Source organism: Linepithema humile, chromosome 8 (genome assembly GCF_040581485.1).
Source record: "Linepithema humile isolate Giens D197 chromosome 8, Lhum_UNIL_v1.0, whole genome shotgun sequence".
Classification (NCBI taxonomy): domain Eukaryota; kingdom Metazoa; phylum Arthropoda; class Insecta; order Hymenoptera; family Formicidae; genus Linepithema; species Linepithema humile.
In genome coordinates this window covers 11,034,260-11,057,440 of record NC_090135.1, presented here as the reverse complement: position 1 = coordinate 11,057,440, position 23,181 = coordinate 11,034,260, and the positions used below count along the sequence as shown (strand labels likewise).

Sequence of the window (23,181 nt, the reverse complement as noted above, 5' to 3'; positions counted from 1 at the left end):
TAACCAGTTGAGAAAAAAATTAAAAGATGAAACAGATTAAAAAAGTGGAAATGGTTTCAAATTTTGCTCTTATAAGATTTATAAAATTTTTTTATTAAAGATTTTTTCTCATGCCGAAAAAAAATTACAAAAACGAATCAAGGCGCTAACGATACACCGATCTTCGAACAGCAGTGCCATTCGGTCGCAACGTCTGAATGATCATAGCGTCATCAGTCTTTCACGACTAAGCACTAACCGTTTGAGAGATTTCGCAGATACAAGAAAATCAGGCTCTGAAAAAACAGCCGTACCTGTTCCGACGGTCTCGGTTAATAGCCGAGGAACCCATAAAGACGTTTAAATCGGCCCGAGAGCGAAAGAGAAAGTGAGAGAAGAAGGATGACACCTTTTGTATCCTTCCTGCCTTCGCCCTCCCCATCTCAGTCTGTTTTTCAAAATCGCTGGCTTTAAACTTCATTTATTAATACATTTATTAAACTTCAGGAAATACGAATAAATAATGAATATAAAAATTACATAATTAAAATCATGTAAATATGTAATATATAATTTTACAAAATTATATAATTTTATCTTTTATTGTAAATTTATTTCTCAAATTATATCCATCCGATAATAATTATAATTTCTATTTGACCAGAAATTAAAAATATATCGTAAATCAAATTGAGGAAGCAACACAAGTCGGAAGATTTGCGTTGGTTCTCACACGACGAGGAGAAATATTTTAGGGTCGACAATTTTTTGATAAGTTAAGCTGTAAACTATCATGGGAATCAGTGGAGCAATTTTCGAGAACGGCACAAGCGCTTTGATCTAATCAGATTACGAAAAGACAAACTAGCATGAAAATCTTTCGCCAGTTTATCGGCGCGATCAAAGAGCTTATACGATGCACCGTTGACGTGAATCGGTGGCCGAAGTGTCATCGCTTTTCCCTGACAGCTTCACTACTACGTTCTCTTTCTGGGGAGATTCGATCCCATTATCTACCCGGTTTACCTGTCGGACGTAAAGTAGGGAGTCCTGTCCAGGAAACAGCGTCCCGATCCCGACCCCATCAATTTTAAATTCTTGAGAAGCTTTGACGAGCCTCGATCGATGCATCTACGTTGTCCTATCACTATCGTACAACTCTTTCTTTTAAAAAGTCTTCCTGTCAAATCGAAAGAGAAATTAATTATAGAAGTCCTAAGTTCTTTTTCTCTCGCATCATGTTTCGAATTAAATAAAAAATATAATTTTAATTTTTTTTTCGATAAATGATAGACGCAAATAATGATTATCTGTTATGACAATAATTATAAAATTAATTAAATTAATTAATTACGGAATTAGTTAAATAATAAAATTAATTAAAAAATGTTAATGATTTATAGCTCTTCTCGGCTTCGTGGCTTTTATATCTTTATGAATTTTTATGACTTTATTATTCCATACTGCTCATATATTTTAAACATAATGATGTAAATATAATCGTGCTAATTATGCACGTTATTGTACTTAAAGAATTAAGTGATGATTTCTTTCTGAAAAATGAAAGCTATCGGCAAAATGACGAACATCGTTTCCGGATCATGTTCAACAGATTGCAACTCGCAACAAATTCGATTATTATCGAAACCGTGTTTTGCGAAAATTACTGGCCCAGCTAATTATCCGGATGGCAATTAGAAAGTAGTAATTCTTCCTATCAGAGCAATGTTTGCTACGCACAATCGACGGCGCAGATTATTGCACTCTTGTCTTGCTGCGATTTTGTAATTAATATGTCATAAGTTAAACTATCATCAGTTGTTCTTCCTTGAATAATATAATTTCTTGTTAATTTAATTAAAAAAATTCACTACACAGTTCAAAATTAAATTAATGTAAAAAAATGTTAACTATCAGGCGTTAAAGAGCATTGTTAAAAATATTTTTCCACGCAATTCATCAAGTATTCGTTGAGAAAAAGTAAAATTAGTTAAACGAAAAATAAATGGAATTATTTAACGTAATGTAATGTAACTTTGTTGTTTCTTTTCAATCATTTTCCATTTCACAAAATATATCATATTTTCTTTGACTTTTTTTAGAAGTTTCTTCTGTCTTTTTCTCTCTTTTCCTATTTCCCAACCAGAATGCAGATCCGTTCTTATTTTTCTCTTAGAAACAGGAAATAGAGGAAACCGGTATCTTAACTTTTTCATCCTTATCCGTCGGCATGATCGGAAGCAATTTTTTCTCGTCGCTGACAACTGGTGCTCTTTTCGGCTCGCGTGTCTGGTAATGATACCAGCGCGTTGGATAATCTGAAAGATAGCTCGCCAAGCGGCACGGTGTGGGATCATAATGTGTAAAAGGAAATCGCTTTACTTTAAAGTAAATGCTCGACGCGAGCATGCATGCATACGTACGTGCGTGCGTGCATGCTGCGTGCGTACGTGCATGCGTGCGTGCGTGCGGCAGCCTCGTGTGAACCACCGCTAGTTTCCTTTCATTCAGTAGTTTCTTCATCGGGAATGTCGCACGATTTCTGCTCGCGATTACGAGCAAGATCTCGCTTCTTAAAATAGATCGATCTTTCGCTCATCGAATGCGGCCGCGTGAGAAAAAATTTACATCGTACGAAGGATGAAATCTTATGTTACAGCGCCGATAAATTTCTTTAGCCGCTCGATGTATTATCATTCCTTGTACAATATGTAAAATGCCATTTGTAAATTAAACTAAGATTTGTAGCAAACTAAATAAATCATTAATTTAAACTTCACATAATAAATCTATCACAATTATCACGATTTATTCATTGTTTCTTCGACATTCTTCCCGTAATGTTTTAATTCAAGTACTAATTCTTGAGATAAGTTCTTTGAGCGAGAGATAAAATTAACAGCAGAATTACTTAATACATTTATTTATAGAAGAATAATTTCTAATATTTCATTATACTTGAAATTCACATAATAAATATGTCAGAGTTATGTTTTCTTAATCTTTTCCACCCTCGGCATCTTTCCTGCACTATTTCAATGCAAGTGCTTCTTAAGACAAGTTCATTGAATGAGATAAAAGTAATTATTTTTCACCCTTGGCATTTTTCTTACGCTATTTCAATTCAAGTACTATTTCATAAGCAGGCTCATTGAATAGAATAAAATTAATAATAGAATTACTTAAGATACATTAAGTTGGAAATAAAATTTATTTTTCACAAGCGACGAAAGAACTCGGATTGATGTCAAATAATTGTAGAAATTAATTCTTGACATGTTTTAGAAACTAAATAAACTAGCGCGAATTCTTTGCATTGCATTGATAGAAACGCGGACGAAAAGAGACAGGAAAAAATTGCGCGCGAACTCGACGAGACTTGATGGAGACCCATAGAAGATCCGTGAGAGTCGGGGACGCGGATTCGCGGTAGTTATCATAATGCTTGCTTAATGCTCGTCGCGAAGTGCTCGTGTGTAAGTAGCATAACGTACTCTCGTGAGACCAACAAGACCTCTCTCGCTCTCTGTCTTTTCAGCAACAATGTGCATTAAGGCTTATTTACACGGCTGGTCTCGAGTTACGAGTCGCTACACACGCTTTTCTTTAACAAAGAAGACATTGATAATTTTCTACTAACTATTGAAAATTGTATTATCGCAAAATTATTAATATTTTGTTTAATCTTTTACTTTCTTTATAATAAATTCAAGATTTTGTTTCAACTCGATTGTAAAATAAAAAATGTTTAATTCTGAAAAGTACAAAAACGTTAAATTTTATTATAATACATTAAAGAAAAACTTGAATTTTGTAATCGTCAGGAAAATATTAATCAATATTTTATCAGTACAGACTTTATTCTGTCACGGTTAAAAGTAAACCGTATAAATTTGCCTTTACGCTGTAACCGATGCAGAGAGGAAGAAGAGTCGCCTCGTCGGCACACGCATCGACGAGAATATTCCCACAAATTGGCAGAACCCGGCCGGATCGAACCGCCGGAAAATATTCCGGCCGGATGAGCGCAACGCGGGATTAACGACCGAAAATAGGAGCAATCGTTAGCGGCCGTAATATGTTGTTTATCGGCGAAAACGCTGAACCAGGTTGAACGTTAAAATCCGGTAACGATGTTAAAATGGTGGTGAACGAAATTTTCTACTTTGCGCGACAATATTGCATAAGTCCTATTTTTGACAAAAAGTATGATGTTTTATTTTATAAAACATAAATTGCCTTTAATCCCATTCTGTGTGTGTGTGCTTCAATTAATATTTCAATTTATAATCTAAAATTTTTAAGTTATAACTTTGATATAGATTTTGGTTCAATTTTCAGATTTTTATAAACTAAAAGAAAAAATTTTAAAAAATAACAACAAAAGCAAAAAGAGTATAAAATATTAAAAAAAAAAATCCTTAAACTCGCGATTGTAAAAGTTTGAATTTAAAACTTATTGTTAGAAAAATACTGAATACGTGACCATCATTGGTAATGCGAAATATTTAAAATAAGCGTTTACATACAATTAATAGTCGGATGTATTAAACGGAGCAGCGATTACTATGCTCTGAAGCAGTAAACGAATTAACAAACATTAATGTAATCTTAATTAATTCGGAATAAAATCCTTTCTCCTTTTCGTCTCACTCGCTTCTTCCTGCGCTACGCCAGTTTGCGGCAAACAGCCGGTTAAATCATATACAATGCGCAAATATGCAGACGCCCATTCAAGCCTTTTTATGCTCCCATGCAAGTCAAATATTTCGTATCGTTTAATTCAGCCACTGGCGCATCGTCTCATTGCGGACGCTCATTCAAACCTTTTTATACTTTCATGCAAGTCAAACATTTCGTATCGTTTAATTCAGCCGCTGGCGCGGCTAGTTAGCGGTTACTATTGTTACTAAGTTACCCGCTCGTCGGCAGTTAATCTAGTTTGCGCTCGTTATACGGCGTGCTGTGTAACTAGGCGGGTGGGGAAAGGAGGAAAAGAAAAGAGGGGGCCTTATCGCGCTTGGGCGCGCGGGCCCCAAGACCGGGGCGGCGTTGCATCGGAGCTCGAGCGCTCTCGGGCCCGCCGCGAATGCGACGATGCGAACGCGCGCGCGCGCGCGTTATTATTATTATTATTATCATCAGTGCACACGGCGCGCATCATACGGCAGGTGAGGCGAGGGGGCGTGGCGCCGGATGCGGCATGTACCATAGAAACACGTGCATTTCCGGTCGCCAGATCTAGATCGATGCACGTATCGAGAGTCGTTGCAGCGCTGCCCGTTACGCTCCGAAATTCAAGCTCGCTCGGATTGCTGCGCCCGTAACAACTCTTTTCATTGGCAAGAGGATTGCCGAAAATAATGTATTAATGTACAATTGCATTAAGCCAATAAATACGAAAAGTAAAATTCATCAAGATTAAAATATTATTATTGAAGGTGAAAAATAATGTGCACAAGATTGAATCAGCTGCCACGATCAAATGTGAAATAATAAAAATAAAGGGCACGCTAAATTAGCTTATCTATTACGAAATGATTAGAATAATTGTTCCGCGCGGAGTTATTTTCACACGCGGCGCTGTCGCCGCTATCAGTTCGGGGCCTCACGCTCTCGCATAGTCCCCGTCGCATAAAAAGGCACAACGCACACCCATTAGCATATCAGCATATAAGCATTGTTTCCTGGAGGAGCCGAGGGTCCCCGGTTGCATGCGTCGAGCACATCAGAGAGCACCTTCTTTCAGCCGTCCCTCCCCTTTCCGCACCTCTCCCCATGCAAAGTCGCTGCAGAAGTCACCGGCAGACACTAGTTGCATGTCGCCAAGCTGTAAACGCGGCGTTAGTCGATTAACGTCGATCGTCCTGCTGGATGGGCGCGCGTATCGCGCCGTGGATCGATGGGCGAACGATGATAAAGGCCCCGCGCGCGGTCATCGAGATGGGCACGCACTACGGCCGGCCGGCCAGTCGCCGGAGATATCCATCGGCAGTCTCGCAATAACGCGCGGCCTTGACTTCGGCTGTGCGATATCCAATTGGACATAACTAAGTTTTGCACTTCTTAAATTAATCCGACATAATTTGCAATCAGTGTGCAATGAACGATATCGATCAGATTGTAGATTAATAGATTAAGTTTCAGGCACGTCCGTTCTTTTTCTTGTGCACATACGCGTCATTCGAATAAAAATGTCGCCAGTGATTTCTGTATTCAGAGCGTTTGTAAAAAAAAAAAATAATAAAAATAACGATTTGGAAAATTTAGAGGGTTTGTTTGAAACATTCAGAGTTCGATGAATGCAAATTTGTAGAGGTGCGTTATTAGCGCGTGTGCTTTGGAGTGACGCAGCTTAGTAAGTTCGGATTGAGACTCAGGTGCATTTGCATCATCGCCTGCGATATTCTCCGTTCAGGATTACGACCGGATGATGGTCAAGGATACCGACGAGGCGCGTCCTCGTCGCAACGATCCAGACGCACCACTTTGTCATGGGGTATTACACACGGCAGCGGCGCCCGATAAGCCTGGTTCGCGGCGGCGCTTCCTTTCGAAGGCGCCCATTACTCGGCTTAATGCGCCGAGCTCGTTCGTTTTTATTATGCGCGCGATGCGTCGTTCCTTCGCGATTGCCACGCGACGCGCCGCGCGTTACGCCAGTTTACTGCGTCCAAAGACGGACAGAATTTACGACAATATTAGAAAATGCAGATAACGCCGCATGAGAGTGCGGTTAGTGCTTCGATAATATCGAAGTAATGTGGGACCAGATATTGTATATTCCACCTTTCATAACTAAAAACAAAGTAGTCATTAAAAAAGAAAATAAGAATAAAGATAACAAAAAATTTGTTTTAAATATTCTGGAAATTTGCTTCAAACATTCGGAGTGAGATAAATTTACTTTAGAAAAGTTTAAATAAAAGAAAGACGTATCAAATGAATTAATTAATATCGATAGTTGTGATTTGTAAATTAATTCCAAAATGAAACTATGCTCGATATTCCATTCGAGATGTCGAACTCTGCTCGGCATGAAAAACTTTATTAAACTAGAAAATATAAAATGTTATTAAATCTTAAATTAATATATCTTTTCTTTACTGTTCGAAATAAAAAATTTGTTATTTTGTTATCGAATTGTTGGAACAAAATGTTGAATACAGAAAGCAGGATTAAAATTAACGTTACCACCGTGATTTAATATCGCTAATTAAGAATATGATGATTAATATTCTTCTTGCCGAATTATTTGCCAAACTTAACTTATTAAAAATTGAAAGACATCTCTGCGAGATCTCATCGATGAAATTTTATTTTTTCTTCACCCCTCCTGATGCTTAGTCGAGCCTAAAGTTGCAACTGTAACGCAGCCACCGTCGTCGGCGCGGTTCGAGTGGCGCGAGATGATGAAGGGAGGAAAGTGTGACGGTAGCCAAGCCCTCATTAGCGCATTCCGCCGCGACGCCCGTGACTCAAAGCGTCGTAAAAACGACTGAGATGTAGCAAGACAGAAGCTGAGAGCATGGAAAGCTGACGTAGGGGAGAAAGAGAGACTCTCAACGAGCGCGCTGTCACGCACAGAATGTCCAGATTTCGGTCGCGTGCAAGTTTGATCCAGTTCTTTCGTTATAGCAATCGATAAAATGTGTCTCGACAATGAGAAACTATTTTCTTGCGATATTAAACTCTTCTCTATTTCAGCAAAATTTTTATTGGTATTAAATCGTAATTAAATATCGATCGATGATCGATATTTCGGCCGTACGACAGTTTGATCAAAATAAAAAAGATGGTAATTTATTTTATAGCTTGCGCGGATTTTTAAATACTTTTTTTGAAAAAGAGAATAAATGCTAAACTCAATATTTATTATCAATTGTTAAATTTCCAGAAACCACATGCATTTTTTAATGAGGACACACGGATGTAATATCGAGCGCCGCCCCCAACTTCATCTTTAGTGAAGTGCAATGCCGACTCCGTCGCGTCTTCGACGCGTTGAATAATGAGCACCGCATTTCTTTTTTTCCCTTTCCTATTTTTCTTCCTTTTCTTTTATTATACAAAAACCCGATTATTTAGCGAAGAGAGAATTGGTAGATGGAATCCGTTAATGGTAATGCGTTTCTCAAGGAATGCACAACACGCTTGGATGCGCATCGCTCGGAATAATTCGAGCATTGCTCGATGTGCCGTGATTATGAGAGTGCCAGCGACGCGCTAAAGTCCGATGGAATATTAAAAGCGTAAATATCAGGGAAAAAAAATGATAAAATTGATTCTCTTTCAATTTGCAGATAGGAATCGTATTACACGGATGGTTGGCGCTTTCTAGAGCGCGGGGTCGCGTCCCGGGTTTCTCGGACGATCTCGTAACTAAGATTGTAGACGGCCCGGAGAGAAATCCGGATGATTTATATCGCGCGGAGAAAGAAAGACGACGCAGCGACGACTCCCGACGACGCGTAGCGTCGGTAAGAAGCCCGGCGAAATGCGAGAAACGCGCTTCGTCACCCGCGCGTACCAAGCGCGGCGGCTCATGTAGCATGAGAGTGTTTATAAATACGGGAAGGCGGCCGGATTTGTCAAGTCGCGCGCTCGTTCCCCATGGCTTTCGTCCGAGACGAGGGACACGTGTTACAAACGAGCAGAAAGTGTCGGGAGAAAGCGCCGACTTTCCGTGATTTTCGATGTCCGTCGCGACGACGAAAACAGATATCGTCCACCGCAATCGGAATCAGGTATCTACGAGGATTGTCTGGAAAGTAAAAACAAATGCGATATAAATTTGTATTATAAAATTAATAATAAATTTATAAAATTAAATAGAAGCACTTTCAATATGCACAATTAGTTATTTTTAATTCAATTTTGTAGTAAGAATTTGTTTTCAATTTTTATCACATTTCTACCTTTACTTTTTAAACATTCCTCACATTATCTGAAAGTTTAATTATTTCCTTGCGCAGATATTATTTTATATCTATATACATATATATTAACAAGAAGATAAAAATCAACTGTTGAAGCATAATCTGAAAAAAAGTTTGACATCAGAATACTAAAATAAAAATCCCCGACGCTATTTTCAATGCTGTGTGTCTTTAAAGTATCTGCGAAGAGAGCACGATATCTCCAGCATTAAATTCGCAATCAGTATTCTATATATCCAACGGGAAAATCCAACCCCCTTGGACGCCTTATTATCGTCTAGGATTATTTTGGGAACAAAGTTAGTGCCGCACGCACAAACGTTTGCGGTCATGTTTGTTCAGCTCTGACGGGCAACGTAAGCCAGTTTGACGCTTGGCTGCGCCGATTCGGCCGGATACCAAGCGAACGGTCGCGAGGGTCGCCGTGTAATACGCGATTATATGGGCAACCCCTTGAGCAGAGCTCTCTGACATAACACCCCGACGGGGTGAGCGCAAGCGGGAGCCCGGTACCCGTAAGCTGACGTCAATATTTCGGGGGCGAGACGGTGTAGCAGCTAGCAATTTCGATCATCCGAACTAATTGGGACGCGTAATGTTTGAATAAACGAATGGTCATATTTTAACACAAGCGGAGATCACTCATTCTATAACGACGATTTCGATAAAAGAGATTTGAAGTGAAAGTCTAAACAAAGATTACATGCAAATAATCCGATCTGCATACAATCGTGCATCTGAAAGCAATCTACGGCGCGAAGACTCCATTATTTTTAATTAAAAACGATTACCGTAAATTTCATTGAATTCATGGTCGATCTCTGCGCATTACCATTTTCGTAAACCTCGTAACTGTCGAAAAAGCGGAGATTTATGATCATGATACGAAATTCGGAGTTATTGTCCTACAAAATATGCCGTGAAACACACGCACACACACACATACATACGCACACATCTCGAAACATTCCGTGTTCGGTTGTAAAACGATAAAACGATCAACCTTTCGGCACTTTGTCCAGTCGTTGTACAAAACATTGCGTACAGTCTAATCTTTTTGTCTTCCGACAATAATGATCAGCTAACAAGCTGACTCGCGGGGTTTCGCTTTGCGAAACAAGGAAGAGGAATTTACGAGCTGTTACATGCTCGGCGAGTTCACGTAAGTGATCCGTTGAACCTGAGGTCTAGGTTGCTATCTGTCTAATTCATCGGGGCTGATTTACGAAAATAAAGTATGAGAAAACGTGAGTGACGACTTCAAAACCACAAATATGCAATCTAACGTCTCGAATCTGGAAGATTCAGTCGAAGAGCTTTTTTCAAATTGTATCAATTTCTTTTTTTCAATTAAAATTATGCATTTGCGAACTTGTTGCGAGCCTTTCGTATCTTTCCGACGATCAATTTTTATAATAATCTTAATTCTTGCTTCAAATAAGCTTGAAACGTTTTCTCCGAAAGTAATTAAATACCGGCTTCTTCTTTTTTTTTTTTCGCATTACTTCCGCGCACGCTTCGCAAAACCTTCTCGCTTGTTCCACTCTTTTGTTCGGCTCCGTGGAGTGCGCGAGCCGGGCCGCCCGGCGCGACGTACGATTTCGCGCGGATATTAATTGCGCTGCTAACAGCATCCGCCTTTTTAGCCCTGCGCAGCCAAGCGGCCCGTGTAAAGGAGAATTATTGCCACAGGAAATTCAATCAGAGCGGCCGTATATATCCCCCCGGCGATCCAGTCGCGTTGATTTTCCACCGCGTAGGCAGGAGATTCCCTTCGCCCTCCGCCCCTCCCTCTCACCTTTGCCCACTCCGTCGCTCCCCCGTCCGCCCCTTCTTCACCGCCCGTGATATCTGCGTTAAGACCACTTACATCGTGCCCGCTTACAACGCGTTGCGGGCCCTCTGTGTGCCCAACACGCGTAATTACGCGCGAAAACTGATAAGATCCGATCCGTCGCTATCGTGCCGATCACCCTTCGATCTCCCGTGCCGTATCGATTCATCGGAGACGACTCCCCAGAGAGGCAGGAGAGAGAGGAGGAGGGGGTGCTGCACGACGACCATTCAATCGGGGTGAGAATGTGTTCTGTGAAAAGGATTGACCGGTTCGTTAGCGAGAGACGCTCTCTGCGATATGGAATTTTGGCGAACGGAAGTAATCGGCGATCGGCATCTACGATCAATACGAGAGAGAAAGAGAAGGGAGAGGGAGGAGGTAAGCGATGGGAATAGTGGAGGTTTGAAATCCAAGTATTGTAATTCTTACAATCGATTTCATCAATTTACATCCGATAACAAAGTCTGATGACGGCTACTTAATTTTAAAATTGCCAAAAGTTAACAAACTCAATTTATTTGCTCCAATATCTGATATATGTGTATTCGATGATAAAACTCATAATTAGCAGCTGCTTATCATATCACGTGATCGATAATATTAGATGTTTCCAAGCGAGATGATGATTTACATTAATTTCGCATGAAAAGATTGCGCTCGAAAATTATATTGCTTTAACAACGATATTATTTGTGTGTGAATTTTTGTACGATATTCTTTTTTTCATTTTATGCAGTGTATTTTATTTTGTTCAGGATTATGTTTCCGTAGAACTAAACCAGATCCGTCTCGCTCGCAACAAAGTTCTTGAAAAACTATCTCGATCACGCAACATTCACTGTTCTACTTTCATCATTGATAACTGATTATTCTTCATGCGCTAAAATAAAATATCAAATATTAAAATTTAGGTAAAAGAAATGCAGCAGATAGTTGATGTTTAAAATCCAGATATGAAGTTCGTGGGAAGGATTTTTATCACTTCTCGCGCGTTTTGTTTCCACCATCACGGAATCAAAACGTCTCGAAAACTAGATTTCCCCGAGCTCGATTTCCCTATAGATATACCTGATCTCGGGAGTCGTAAAAACGCGTATACCTGCCTGGAACTCTGCCGGATCGAGCGTGCGCCGCGCTGCACCGCACAAAAGCGAACGAGGAGGCTTATCGAGGTGAACGGCTCATCAGATAGCGTTTAGAGGTGAAATCCCTCATAGAGCTCGGCGCGCCCGTTGACAACTTGGCAAACGCGAACCGCGTAAGTGTATAATACACGCGCGTGTGCTTTTGTGCGCGCATAGGTGAAACGCCACGCGACCGTGGGGGCCCCGAGGTCCCCGTGCTCGACCTAAAAGCCCATAGTTCGCACCGGGCCGTAGATGTCCGCCGGATAAGACAACAAGTTGAATTATATTCAACCGGTACTGCGGACGCCTATCCGGATGAGTTTCAGGACCCGAGATGAAGTTAATAGCTTTATTAACTGTGGGAAAGCCGCGCGCACCGTGGACACGTCTCTCACTCCATCTCCCTTCCGCCACTGGCGTGCTTCGCAGCGTCCTCTGTTCTGGGTCATCCCGTCCCTTTCCTAGCGAGAAATTCTTATCGGCCAAACGATGACGACGGGTTTTGCTTTTCATTTTTTCTTAGATGTACTTACATTTTATTTGACTCCTAAGTAAGTGTGAGTGAGAACTGTGGAATGTTATATAAGAGAGAAATATTAATTGTAAGCGTAACAATTTTGACTCATTATTTAACGATAAAAAAATATATAATACACAATTTTTCACAGAAGTGGAAGTGAACAGTCGAAATTTCGGGATGAGAGGAGCTTCTGAATGCGCACAATAGCAAATAAAAAGAGAAATACAACGATAAAGGATCTAAAATGGACATAAAACCGGACGCGAATGCGCCGCGACATAGCGCCGCAAGGGATTACAAATCGTGCTGTGGAGTGAACGATGTCCTTTCCGGACTGCTCCTTTGACCATTTCGTCCTAAACACCGAAAAAGAGAGAGAGAGAGACGCGAGAATGATTATAACGGTAGCACTCGTCCTAATCCAGCCATTTGCACAGGCTGAGCCGTGAAAATGTGTGCCGCTTAAATGTCATTATTATCCTGGCGTTCGGGCCGCGCGGCTTGTCTGCGCCGTTTCGGCACGTGAGAGATACACTCGTTGATCCCGGATAATCTGCCGCCGCCGGAAAGTAGAAAATCAGCGGCGTCGTTTCGCGAAAAGCGGCGGCCGGCTTATCAATGAAAGAGCCTCGGAGGCGATTTTCGACTCTAATTATGTCGCCAGATGGCGGGAATCCTGTTGAACTGCCCCGCGCGCGGAATATCCTACGTGAGCGCGCGCTCGTAAAAATCGATCGTTGGATTTTTTTTTTTTTTGGTCTAATTTAGACGCGCAGCGACGGAACGCGCTCAAATCCGCGTTTATTATGAATATATAAATTCTCTCGCGCCGCAAACGACTTCGGGCACGCGTTGCGCAAGCATAAATTGCAAATTGCATTATAAAGATTGCAATCTCGCGGCTTCTTGCTTCACTTTCTCGTGGGTTTCAATGCAGTTCGCAGCTCGTATCCGGTGGACGACAAGCTTTTCCTATCTCCGTAAATATTCCCCCTCGCGCGGCCAGAGCCGCTTTCCTCCCGCCTCCCCCCCGTCTGTCTCCCCTGCACTAATACCAACTAATACTTATCTGATGATGACTGCGCATGTTTAGCTAAAGCGATAAAGGCGCGATAAAATGCGCGCTCGCGCAAGCGTGCCCGTTTTCCCCGCCGCGAAAAATTCACTTCTTTCACGAATTAATGGAATAGTTTGTTTGGCTACGAGCAGACGATCTTATCGATCCGGCAGACCATTTTTTTCTGCTTGGGATCCCACGTGGAGCGCGAGCGCGCATTGCTCGCGAATCTCAATTCTGCCACGGCGTGGCAACGGGGCGATCGGTCGATCGAGACCGGGAGGAAGTGAAGAACCGTTAAAATGTAAACGGAAGGAGGGACGAGTGTACTGTGGTTCATAATTCCGATCTTTTGATTTGCGAAATGCGAGAATTTGCACGTTTATAGCAGATTGTAAAATTCGCAGCAGGTGAGTTTTGTATTAAAAATTTCATCGTCACGTGAAAATCTTAATATTTAGAAATCGAAGTGTTTGGCAGAAGATCTGAGCGACTCGGAAACGCTTTCGATTAAAATAATTATATTTCTTTCTTCTTACGCATGTTCTGATAAATTCCAAAATGATTGGAACGCGTATCTGATATTTTGTGAGCAAATTAAAAGTCGAATCCGATCGGAATGAATACTTATTGATATTCACATCCAAGCAGAAACTTTAAGAATATTTTTATATTTTCTATAATTTGTGAAAAACAATTTAAAAAAATTTTTATATCACAATGCTTAGATTTTAATCGAGTAGGATATTATTTTGCATCTTTATTTGCTGATAGCAAATTCTAATTTTGTTCTGATTTTCTCGAGATTTTTATAATGATTCAAAAACTCAGACGGCAATTAAAAAATCACCAATCGCATTTTTTATCATAATTGTAAAATTTATATAATACTTTCTTAGCTAAATGTCTAAACATCTAAAATTTCAAAAAATACTGTTGATTTAAAAAAACGAGAATCTGTAGTTTTGTACGTCTGATATTCAAAAGTTCTAAAAATCTCAGAATCCGAAAATATGACAATCTCAAAAAGTGTCACAAAAAATTAATTTCAACGAAGACTTGTGTAATTTTTGAAATTTGTTAATATAACAATATCAGTAGTAATCTCTAAGGCTTCACGATTAAGAATTCAACAAATAATATTAAATTTGACGAACAATAAATTTGAAATATTGAAATACATAACTTCACATGTGTAAATGTGTGTGATGTATCGTATCGTGTTACACCGTGATTAATAATTTGATACAACTGCATGTAACATAATATTTAACATTTATCAATATTTGGTTCAAACCAAAATTTATTCCTTTATGATTTAATACTTCAAAATAATTTCCGGTTCGTCTAATTATATCCAAATTGTGCCTTTTGCACAAAACAACTAAATTTGATAATTATGATGTATCTTTGTTTAACAAAAGTTTTATTTTGACCGAACAATTCCGAAATATCTAATGATAAAGATAGAAAGATGCAAGATTAAAATTTTTTCGGGGAAAAAGCTTTGAAAATTGTATTAAGCGATATTTTTCGTACTACTTGTCGAGCATCCTGAATGAGCACTTTTGATACTATTTTTTTTCGCGATCTCACGCTACGTGCAAACTACGGCGATTCGCATAAGCAGGTGATACAGGCCAAAACCCGATGATGATCGATCGACGAGGCAGATACAGACGAGCATACATAAGCGGGCTATTATTTAGTTCTCAGGATGTAAGCAGTTCCTCGTTCCCAGCTCGCCGATGTGCCAACCGCATTCATTAAAAAATCCGGGATCTTGTTAAGTTCCCGTGGCACCGATCCGGCAAAGCATGTCGAACAGTCGTTTGTTCTGCGCGCTTCGTAACAATACCTGAATTAATCAACAGCTACGAGCATCTACATCTGTAGATGTGTCGGTAATCGTAACAAATTCGTATGATTTTCTTACATTAAGTATCTTGATAACGAAATCTAATTTAAAGTTAAAATTTTAGGATCTGTAAAACTCGAATTATTTTGTTAAGCGTCAATCTCTCTTTGATTGACATGTTTATTCTAAAACAATATTTAACTCTTAAATTACATATCAAACTTCACATCTACTGATACGATCAGCAGAGAATAGCTATTCTGGAGCTCAAAAATACCGAATTATTCAGATTATTTGCCCTTTTCAGACTCGGCTAGTGAGAAAGACTTTTTGTTTTACAGGAGCTCCTTAGTAACAAATTCAACAGCGGAAGAGCGTTGAGGATGACCGTTGATTCCTAAGAACGTATATATTGCGTACGCATATATGCGTAAGGTTCGCATGCTACTCGATCGTTTAGCATTAATTGCGTATCGGTTTTGGCAGGTGGTTGCCACTCACACATCGGATAAACATCTCCGCTCGGTGACCGGAACCTGTGTGTGTGTGTGGTGATCCCGTCCGCAGATGAATAATTATAAAGTCCACCGTGTGTGCCACGAAAAGCGTATCGTCCGTTGGGCGCCGCCTAAACGCGCGATTAATGCGCACGAAATTTACCCTCATGTTCCGCTTAAACATAGCTATTTATGCTACGGCTGGCACGGTGTGAAAAAGGATATCACTCGGAAGAGTCATTTGTAATGTACAGCGTTAGCAGCACATTTTTTCATAATTTTAAAATTATTTTTGCTCAAAGCGTATTGGCGCGCATTGCGCTGATTAGAAAGCAAGCTCTATCTCAGTGATATAAAAATAAGAGATATTAATTCAGAATATTTCAAAAATATTAATTTTATCAATTGTATGATTATTCTTCAATATTAAGGACACATTTTTCGTAATTTTAAAATTATAAAGCAAATTTGCGCACGCTGTGTTGATTGAAAAACAAACATCGTGATATAAAAATCTCAGATATCAATTCGGAATATTTAAAAAAATATCAGTTATCTATTTTTTATCACAGAATTATTCTCGCAAAATATAATTAAATATTTTGATTATCACATGATTTTTTTCATTAATTCTGATATCCTCTCTGCAATCCTCTCTTAGGATCCTTTTATCTGCCCAAGATTTCACTTTCAATTAGTCAAGAATTTGATAGCAAAGCTTAAAACTTGTGAATAAAAAGTAACTTCTAGACATGTGTAGCTTTTTATATTGACATTAATACGCGCAATATCGCTTCTTTGTCGCGACGCGATCAGTCCGTCACGGCGCGTCACGGCGCGTCATGGCGCTTCACGGCGCGTCACGGCACGTCACGGCGCGGCAGGTGCCTCGCGATGCGCTACGTGGTACATGGTCCGAGCCGGTCAACGAGCCGTCCACGTAGCCTCTTTAATAGAAGCCTTTATGGGGCACTTAATACGGGCAATTTCTCTTTGATGCCCGCTGTTCGTTCTATCGAGTCACCGCGTGCACCGACCTCTTCTTCATTCGCCGAGAGAACGTTACGATGGAATTATTGCTATTATATCGGCCCTCCCCTCTCATCTAAATTATCCTTCAGATTCCAATGAACCGTCGTTCTATTTATTTAATATTAAACTGAATTGTTTCGCGGACATCGCAATGGTACATTATTTTATCAATTTATATAATTAAGATAGCAAACAAGAAAAAATTAACTTATTTTGAGATGCAGAAAAAAATTCGCATGATTTCTTGCTTTTAACATTATAATTCAATATGATTGCAATAAAAAAAAAACAGGAACTTCAATTCAAAATTACTTGAAATTTATGAATTGTTAAGACTTTTTATCATAGACGTCGTTGAAAATTTTCTTCAATTGGCTTAAATTTACGGTTAACTTTCGAAGTTTTACAAGTCAAATGTTATTAAACCTCAAATATTTAATTATGTGTTTTTGTGCGAAGCTCGAGTCTCGGAAACCATTTTCACTGGCGATGCATTCGTTTTACGGCTAGTGCGGCTTGTTGCAGAGCCGTGTCGCGTTTAATGCACGTCAGATATCGCGCCGTATTGTAAAACGGCAATTAACTTCGCGGTAATATCACGCACACGCGCACGTCCTGCTGATTCCGACATCGACAAGCAATGACTCGCCGAGTAAACGTCGTTTCAGGCTGGCCTGGATATCTGATTTTCCATTATTACGATTCTCTTCCGTCAAGCAAACTTGCACGTATTAGCTAATTAAATTTTATAATATAACAAGATGTGACAAAACAGTCATGTGATGGATTATCGAGCAATTCTGCAATTAATTTTACAAATCAACCGCCGATGCTTTCAGATCGTTAATTTTTTTTTTTGCAAACATTAACAGAATTTATATTAAATGCTATAGCAATCGCATTATCGTGTAAATGCACGAATTTATAAGACGTTAATCTTTACTATGTGTATTTAAAAAAAGAGAAAAAAAATACGTTCAGATACTTTTGCTTATTTATCAAAGTAATACGCGCAAAAATCAAGCAACACATAATACGCCGTCATATTAATCATAATTTACGAGGAAATTATCTTCTTTCTTAAACTACTATGTTAAGACACTCGAAAAACCACTCTAAATACTCTGCGCACTGGCGACACAGCCTACAAGACCTGTTACATTTTTCTTTGTTTAATTGCACGCGTATCCGCGCCGAGGACGGCCGCTATATCGCGAGGCATACTTAAGATGAGGATAAAAAAAAGGATCGCTGTATTATACCGAGCGTATACGCGAGGAATGGCAAAAAAGGGCGGTACCGGTCCCCACTGTGAAAACGCCAAAACATAATATTACAGTTTTATTCACAGCGGCCAGTGTAAATATGCAAGATTATGAGCGCCGCGCGGCTCGGGACGTGTAAGCTAAGCGCGCGTTCGCGATGAGATTTGTGCCTAATTCCGCGAGTGCCTCGTCCCTGCATCGAATGACGTATCGTTTGCAACGTCGTTGCGCAACGTGGAACCAACTTGGAGACACAATTTTTTGAATTATAATTTCTCAAAAAAAAAAAAAGTTTTGATCCAAAATCGAAAAATAATACTGATTCTTTTTTAACCCTTCAACAATCGGCAATTATATTTTTCTCTTCTTTGTCGGGCACAATGTTGGCGCGCGAGACACACAAGGGAGCCTTGCGCAACCCCAGACGCGAGCGGCTGTTATAGCAGCGCAACTCTGCAAAACGCAACTCACGCAGACACAAGCGTCCGTTCTCTCGCTTGCACGCCACGCTGGTGGTAAAGCACGGCCATGCTCGCTTCCTTCCACATTAAATCTCGAGCGAATCGCGAATCCTGTGGGGAATTGCCGCGGGGCACGCATCGGTCGTCTCTTTCAGCGTGTTGCTTTCGTGTATCGAGGCGATTCGGATCACGAAGTCGCGGCACTCCAAGGTGGGGCAACGTTGAATGGCGTATTATAGGCATGTGGGACCGAGGCTTGCGAATCTTCGTCGCGCGGCACTCAGTCTCCCATGCCACCTGCGATCGTGAGTAACTCTCAATGACCTAATGTGACTTCATACTACCTGCATTGTGATTAACTAGCGCGACTTTAACATGACGCATCATGTATTTGTTTTCCTTCCTGTGGCAGTCAGAGCTAATCGAAAACATGAAAGAAGTCGACTATACTGTTCTAAAAAAATATTTAAGACAAATTTTAAGTTAATGAGACTCTTAAAAACAAGTAACGGAGAGTTTTTCAGATTTACTTCCGTATTAGCGAATTAGAAATGTATCTTGATTTTAAATCGAAGAATGTTAATTCAGATTCATGATTTTTTGAATTTTTAATTTATAAAATATAGAGTGTTTTGATGAAACACTAAAGCAAAAGATGCTAAGAATAAAGAAATTCCAAAGTTGAGCACATGCTTAAATAAACCCTGTTTATTCTTTCCTCTTTTCTTATTTTTATTATTCTCTGTTCGTGCTCTGAATTCATGCCTACCGGTATTTCCCATATTAAGAAGCACCTTGCGCATATGCTACAAGTGATCCAAAAACTATCTGATCTACATCTCGTTCCCTACATTACCCTAATACTGAAAGCATGTGCGCGTTGAAGAAGTGTCTTTTCTAAATTCCCCCCTTTGGATAGGAATCCCGTTGCTGATGTATGCTTTCCGTGGGTGCATTCCGTCTACATTTATAAGAAACGCACAATATTACAAGCGCGCATGGCTCGTATAAAATGCAAGCACAGGGACACGGTTCGCACTGCTGTTTAATAGGAAGCCGCGAACTAGATCGCACCAACTCGCAGCTCATATTTATTGCCCTGCGGTGGCCATGAGGGATGGCTTGCGCATAAAATTAGTGATACACGTAATTGTTATCGCTTATATACCGGACGGGCGCGGTGATAGCGGCTAATGTACGCGCGCCTTTCGTGCGAACCTGCGCGCATTTTATAATAAACGGGGAAAAATATACACGCTTCCCTCCCCTTATATATATGTGCGTATATATATCTTATGAATTTACAATTCAGAAATTCAGAAATTTGAATTAAACATCCTTCGGTTGGAAATCAAGATATATATATTCAAATTCACCACTTCAGAATTCCTGTACTCAAAATTTCTAAATTCGCTTCCCTTGTTTCCTTCTATTCAAAACAGATAGCATATTATATCACATTACAATCTACTTAATTAAATAAAAAGAAATTTTAAATTCAAATTAATGTCTCACTTTACACTGTGTTAAAAAAATGTATACGTAACGTATTCAGGAAATGTAAACTTCAGTCTAATCTCCGTTTCATCATGAATGGTCTATACGCTTCAGTCACTCTTGTGGCATCGATGAGCACGCGGCTGCTCGCTTTTGGATAAAGAGAACAATTAAGGAAATGTTGGAGCGTCCGAACGAGAAGCGTGCATTTTTGTACAAGATAATAAGAAACGCGTGTTCCTCGCATTCCCGAGGAGCGGAATAAATTTCTTGGCCTCATGGTTCGCAATTAAGCAATGTCGTTTCATCATCGTTTATCGTCGGTTAACCTTCATTTTTAGTCTAGCCGTACAGCTTATAAAGTATATTTGAGTAAAAAAAAAGTTTGCGAAAATTGTAAAAATGGCAAGAAATTAAAAACTCAGAAACAAACTGACGATTTCAGATTTGAAAAAATTAAATTAGTAAGCCCACGATACTAAGTCTGAAAGTTTCAAACTTCAAAAAAAGTATATATTTTACTTGATTATAATTAAAAAAAATGAACAAGTCAAGACGGATGAGATGCTATCGCGGTTAGCAAAGAATTTAATGTTAAATACTTTGCAATTAAATCTTAAATTAAATTGTCTAGAATAATTATGGCGAGGATTCTAATTCGAAAAACGAGATTCGGCTAGCAGATAAAGAAAGTGAATAGAAAAGTCATGAAAAACCAGGCGATGAAAACGCGGTCGGCTGTCAAGCATTTAATTACCAATCAGAGACGCTAGGTTATCGCGTGGTTGATTCCCGGCTGCGAGTTTCTGCGAACTTCCTATGAAACGCTGCTACAAGGTAGCCCGAAAAGATGACGATTAGCAGCACATGTACAATTTTTTCGACAAATTCGTCAAACTTTTTTCAATGAAAGAGATTTAACGAAAAATTAAAAATAATTAAAAACGTTTAACAAAAAAGTGCTTAGAGACTGAATATTTCACACTAGAACTTTCACTAGAACTTTATTTTTTATATTTCTCTAGATTTATTTTAAATAAGATTTATCGCGATACGCGAGTCTTTAACGCGTCTTTTGATCGCTGGCACTTGGAATTGCGTTGTATTAAATGTCGACGAGTGAAAATTCAAGTTTAATTCACATCCTTGCGATTACTACCGCGCTCCTCTGGGACACCCTGTACAACGCGTTCACATAGAGCGCTTGTGCACGCGAATGCACCATATTTGTTGCCCGCGCGCGTTAAGACACGTCGGCCTTTTTATTATTACATTGTGTATACGCGCGCATACACACAGCTGTACATCACTCGCATAATCACCATCAGATAGCGAAGCCGCGATCCGTCGATGACAGGAACACGGTAGACGCACTCGAGCTGCTTCCCATTCTCGCGTTCATGCTCGGAAATTACCTTTGAAATTACCTTCCTCCCTTTAGAGTCATCCCTCCCTCTCCCTTCCTCCTCCTCCTTCTCTGTCTTTCCTTCTTCTTCACGGCGATAATATGATGCGACGGTCTGCTTCGATGACGCGCACCGGAAATCCCTTTGAAGACGCGCACCAGAAGCTCTTCCGATCTTGATGAGAACTCAAGCGTGCAATGAGAGATTTAGCGTGCAAATTCGTATAAATTTATAGAGAATGTCTCGGCGATCAAGAACCGGAATGGATGTCGGACTCGAAGTAACAAACGCCCGATACCGAATACGTTCTCGAACACATCGGGATATTCGTCCATCGAGAGAGAGAGAGAGAGAGAGCTGTCGTTCCGGCAGAAACAATCCGTGGGAGTCGGCACTCCGGTGTTCGCATGAATCCTGCCGATTCGAGGACGAAATTCGTAAGTTCGGCCGTTACGCCGTGCCGTTAGAATTCGCGAAGAACGCGCGAAAGCAACGCTCTCGCCTAATTAATATCTGCAGTTAAATCTGGGATCTAGATCTGAACGAACCGCTAGCTCGTCAGCCAGCCAGCCAGCCAGCCAAGCTGTACCGGCTCCCTGATTCCGTTGCTCGTTGCTGTTGTTTCCAGCGTCGTCGCGTTCGTGCGAATGTTCACTGACCTGACTGGTTGAAGTGCGGCTCTAGATTTGTGAGTTTTTGAAGTCCAACCTCAGTTCAGTCATTTGCGTGAGACACGTAAATCTAATAATATATACACGCGTAGAAGCATTGCAGACTTGGATTAATGGCATCATAATATTCTTCATGGCTCCGTTCTTCTTCATGTAGTTCATTAACTCACCCGCTGCCCTTGCACCTGTTACAAGAATAACATATAATCTTCCCCAATGACGGACAAGATGAAAATTCTTTACAAAATTCTCTTAGCATACTTTCGATTGGATAACCGGAATATCTAGCGTTCGTCATTTTCCTTTGCAACTCTTGTATCACAGGCATGTGGTTACTGAATTTGATCGCATTCTTTTGTGACATTATTACTAACGGAATATAATAGTCCTTGCACAAACAGTATCTGAAACACGATTGCACGATTAGAACTTTTGTTAAAAATCTATAACAGATGTATGATCTTATATTATCTTTTTTCAAAGACAATGATATAAAAGACAATAAGAAGAAAAGCACAATTACTAGAGAGTACAAGAACTATGGGTTATTATAGAGCATTGTGCATACATATGCTATCTGAAAAAAACATTTGTAGCAATCACAAAGTGTATATGTACATGCCATCTTAACCTATAAATTTGGCAAACCGGGCTGATAGCATCTATTTCGCGTTGTTATGTTAAGTATCGAAAGAATTAATTTTGTTTTTGTAATTAATTGATAATATCTTTCAAATTAATTACCTGAAATAAATGATCTTGGCCTTATCAAACGTGCTAAACTCTTTCTTTTCACATGACACTTGTTCACTGCACTTTTCCATGAGAGGTTGACAATCTCGATAATCGATCTATGCGCACATGATCTCCGAAGAATTCCGACATAGGCCGACCGGTGTTACTGCCACACAATCTATAGGTGATTCAGGTCATTGCCTTTTCCACATGACTGATCAATCTAGGTCAATTATTAATAACACCTCCGCATTCCACGCGGCGCATCTTCAGTCTATTTATAGACAGCAAACGTGCCGA

General features: G+C 39.9%; 1 protein-coding gene across 1 annotated transcript; it reads right to left on the bottom strand.

The window, feature by feature from the left end:
• Positions 1-17,255: 17,255 nt before the first annotated feature.
• On the bottom strand, positions 17,256-23,125 carry LOC105673739 (mitochondrial inner membrane protein OXA1L-like). Its single transcript, XM_012369577.2, has 3 exons — positions 22,891-23,125; positions 22,408-22,550; positions 17,256-22,331 (listed from the first exon to the last, which is right to left on the bottom strand). Exons 1-3 carry the CDS (start codon positions 22,968-22,970, stop codon positions 22,156-22,158), a joined length of 399 nt encoding a protein of 132 aa, XP_012225000.1. The 5' UTR covers positions 22,971-23,125; the 3' UTR covers positions 17,256-22,155.
• Positions 23,126-23,181: the final 56 nt, after the last annotated feature.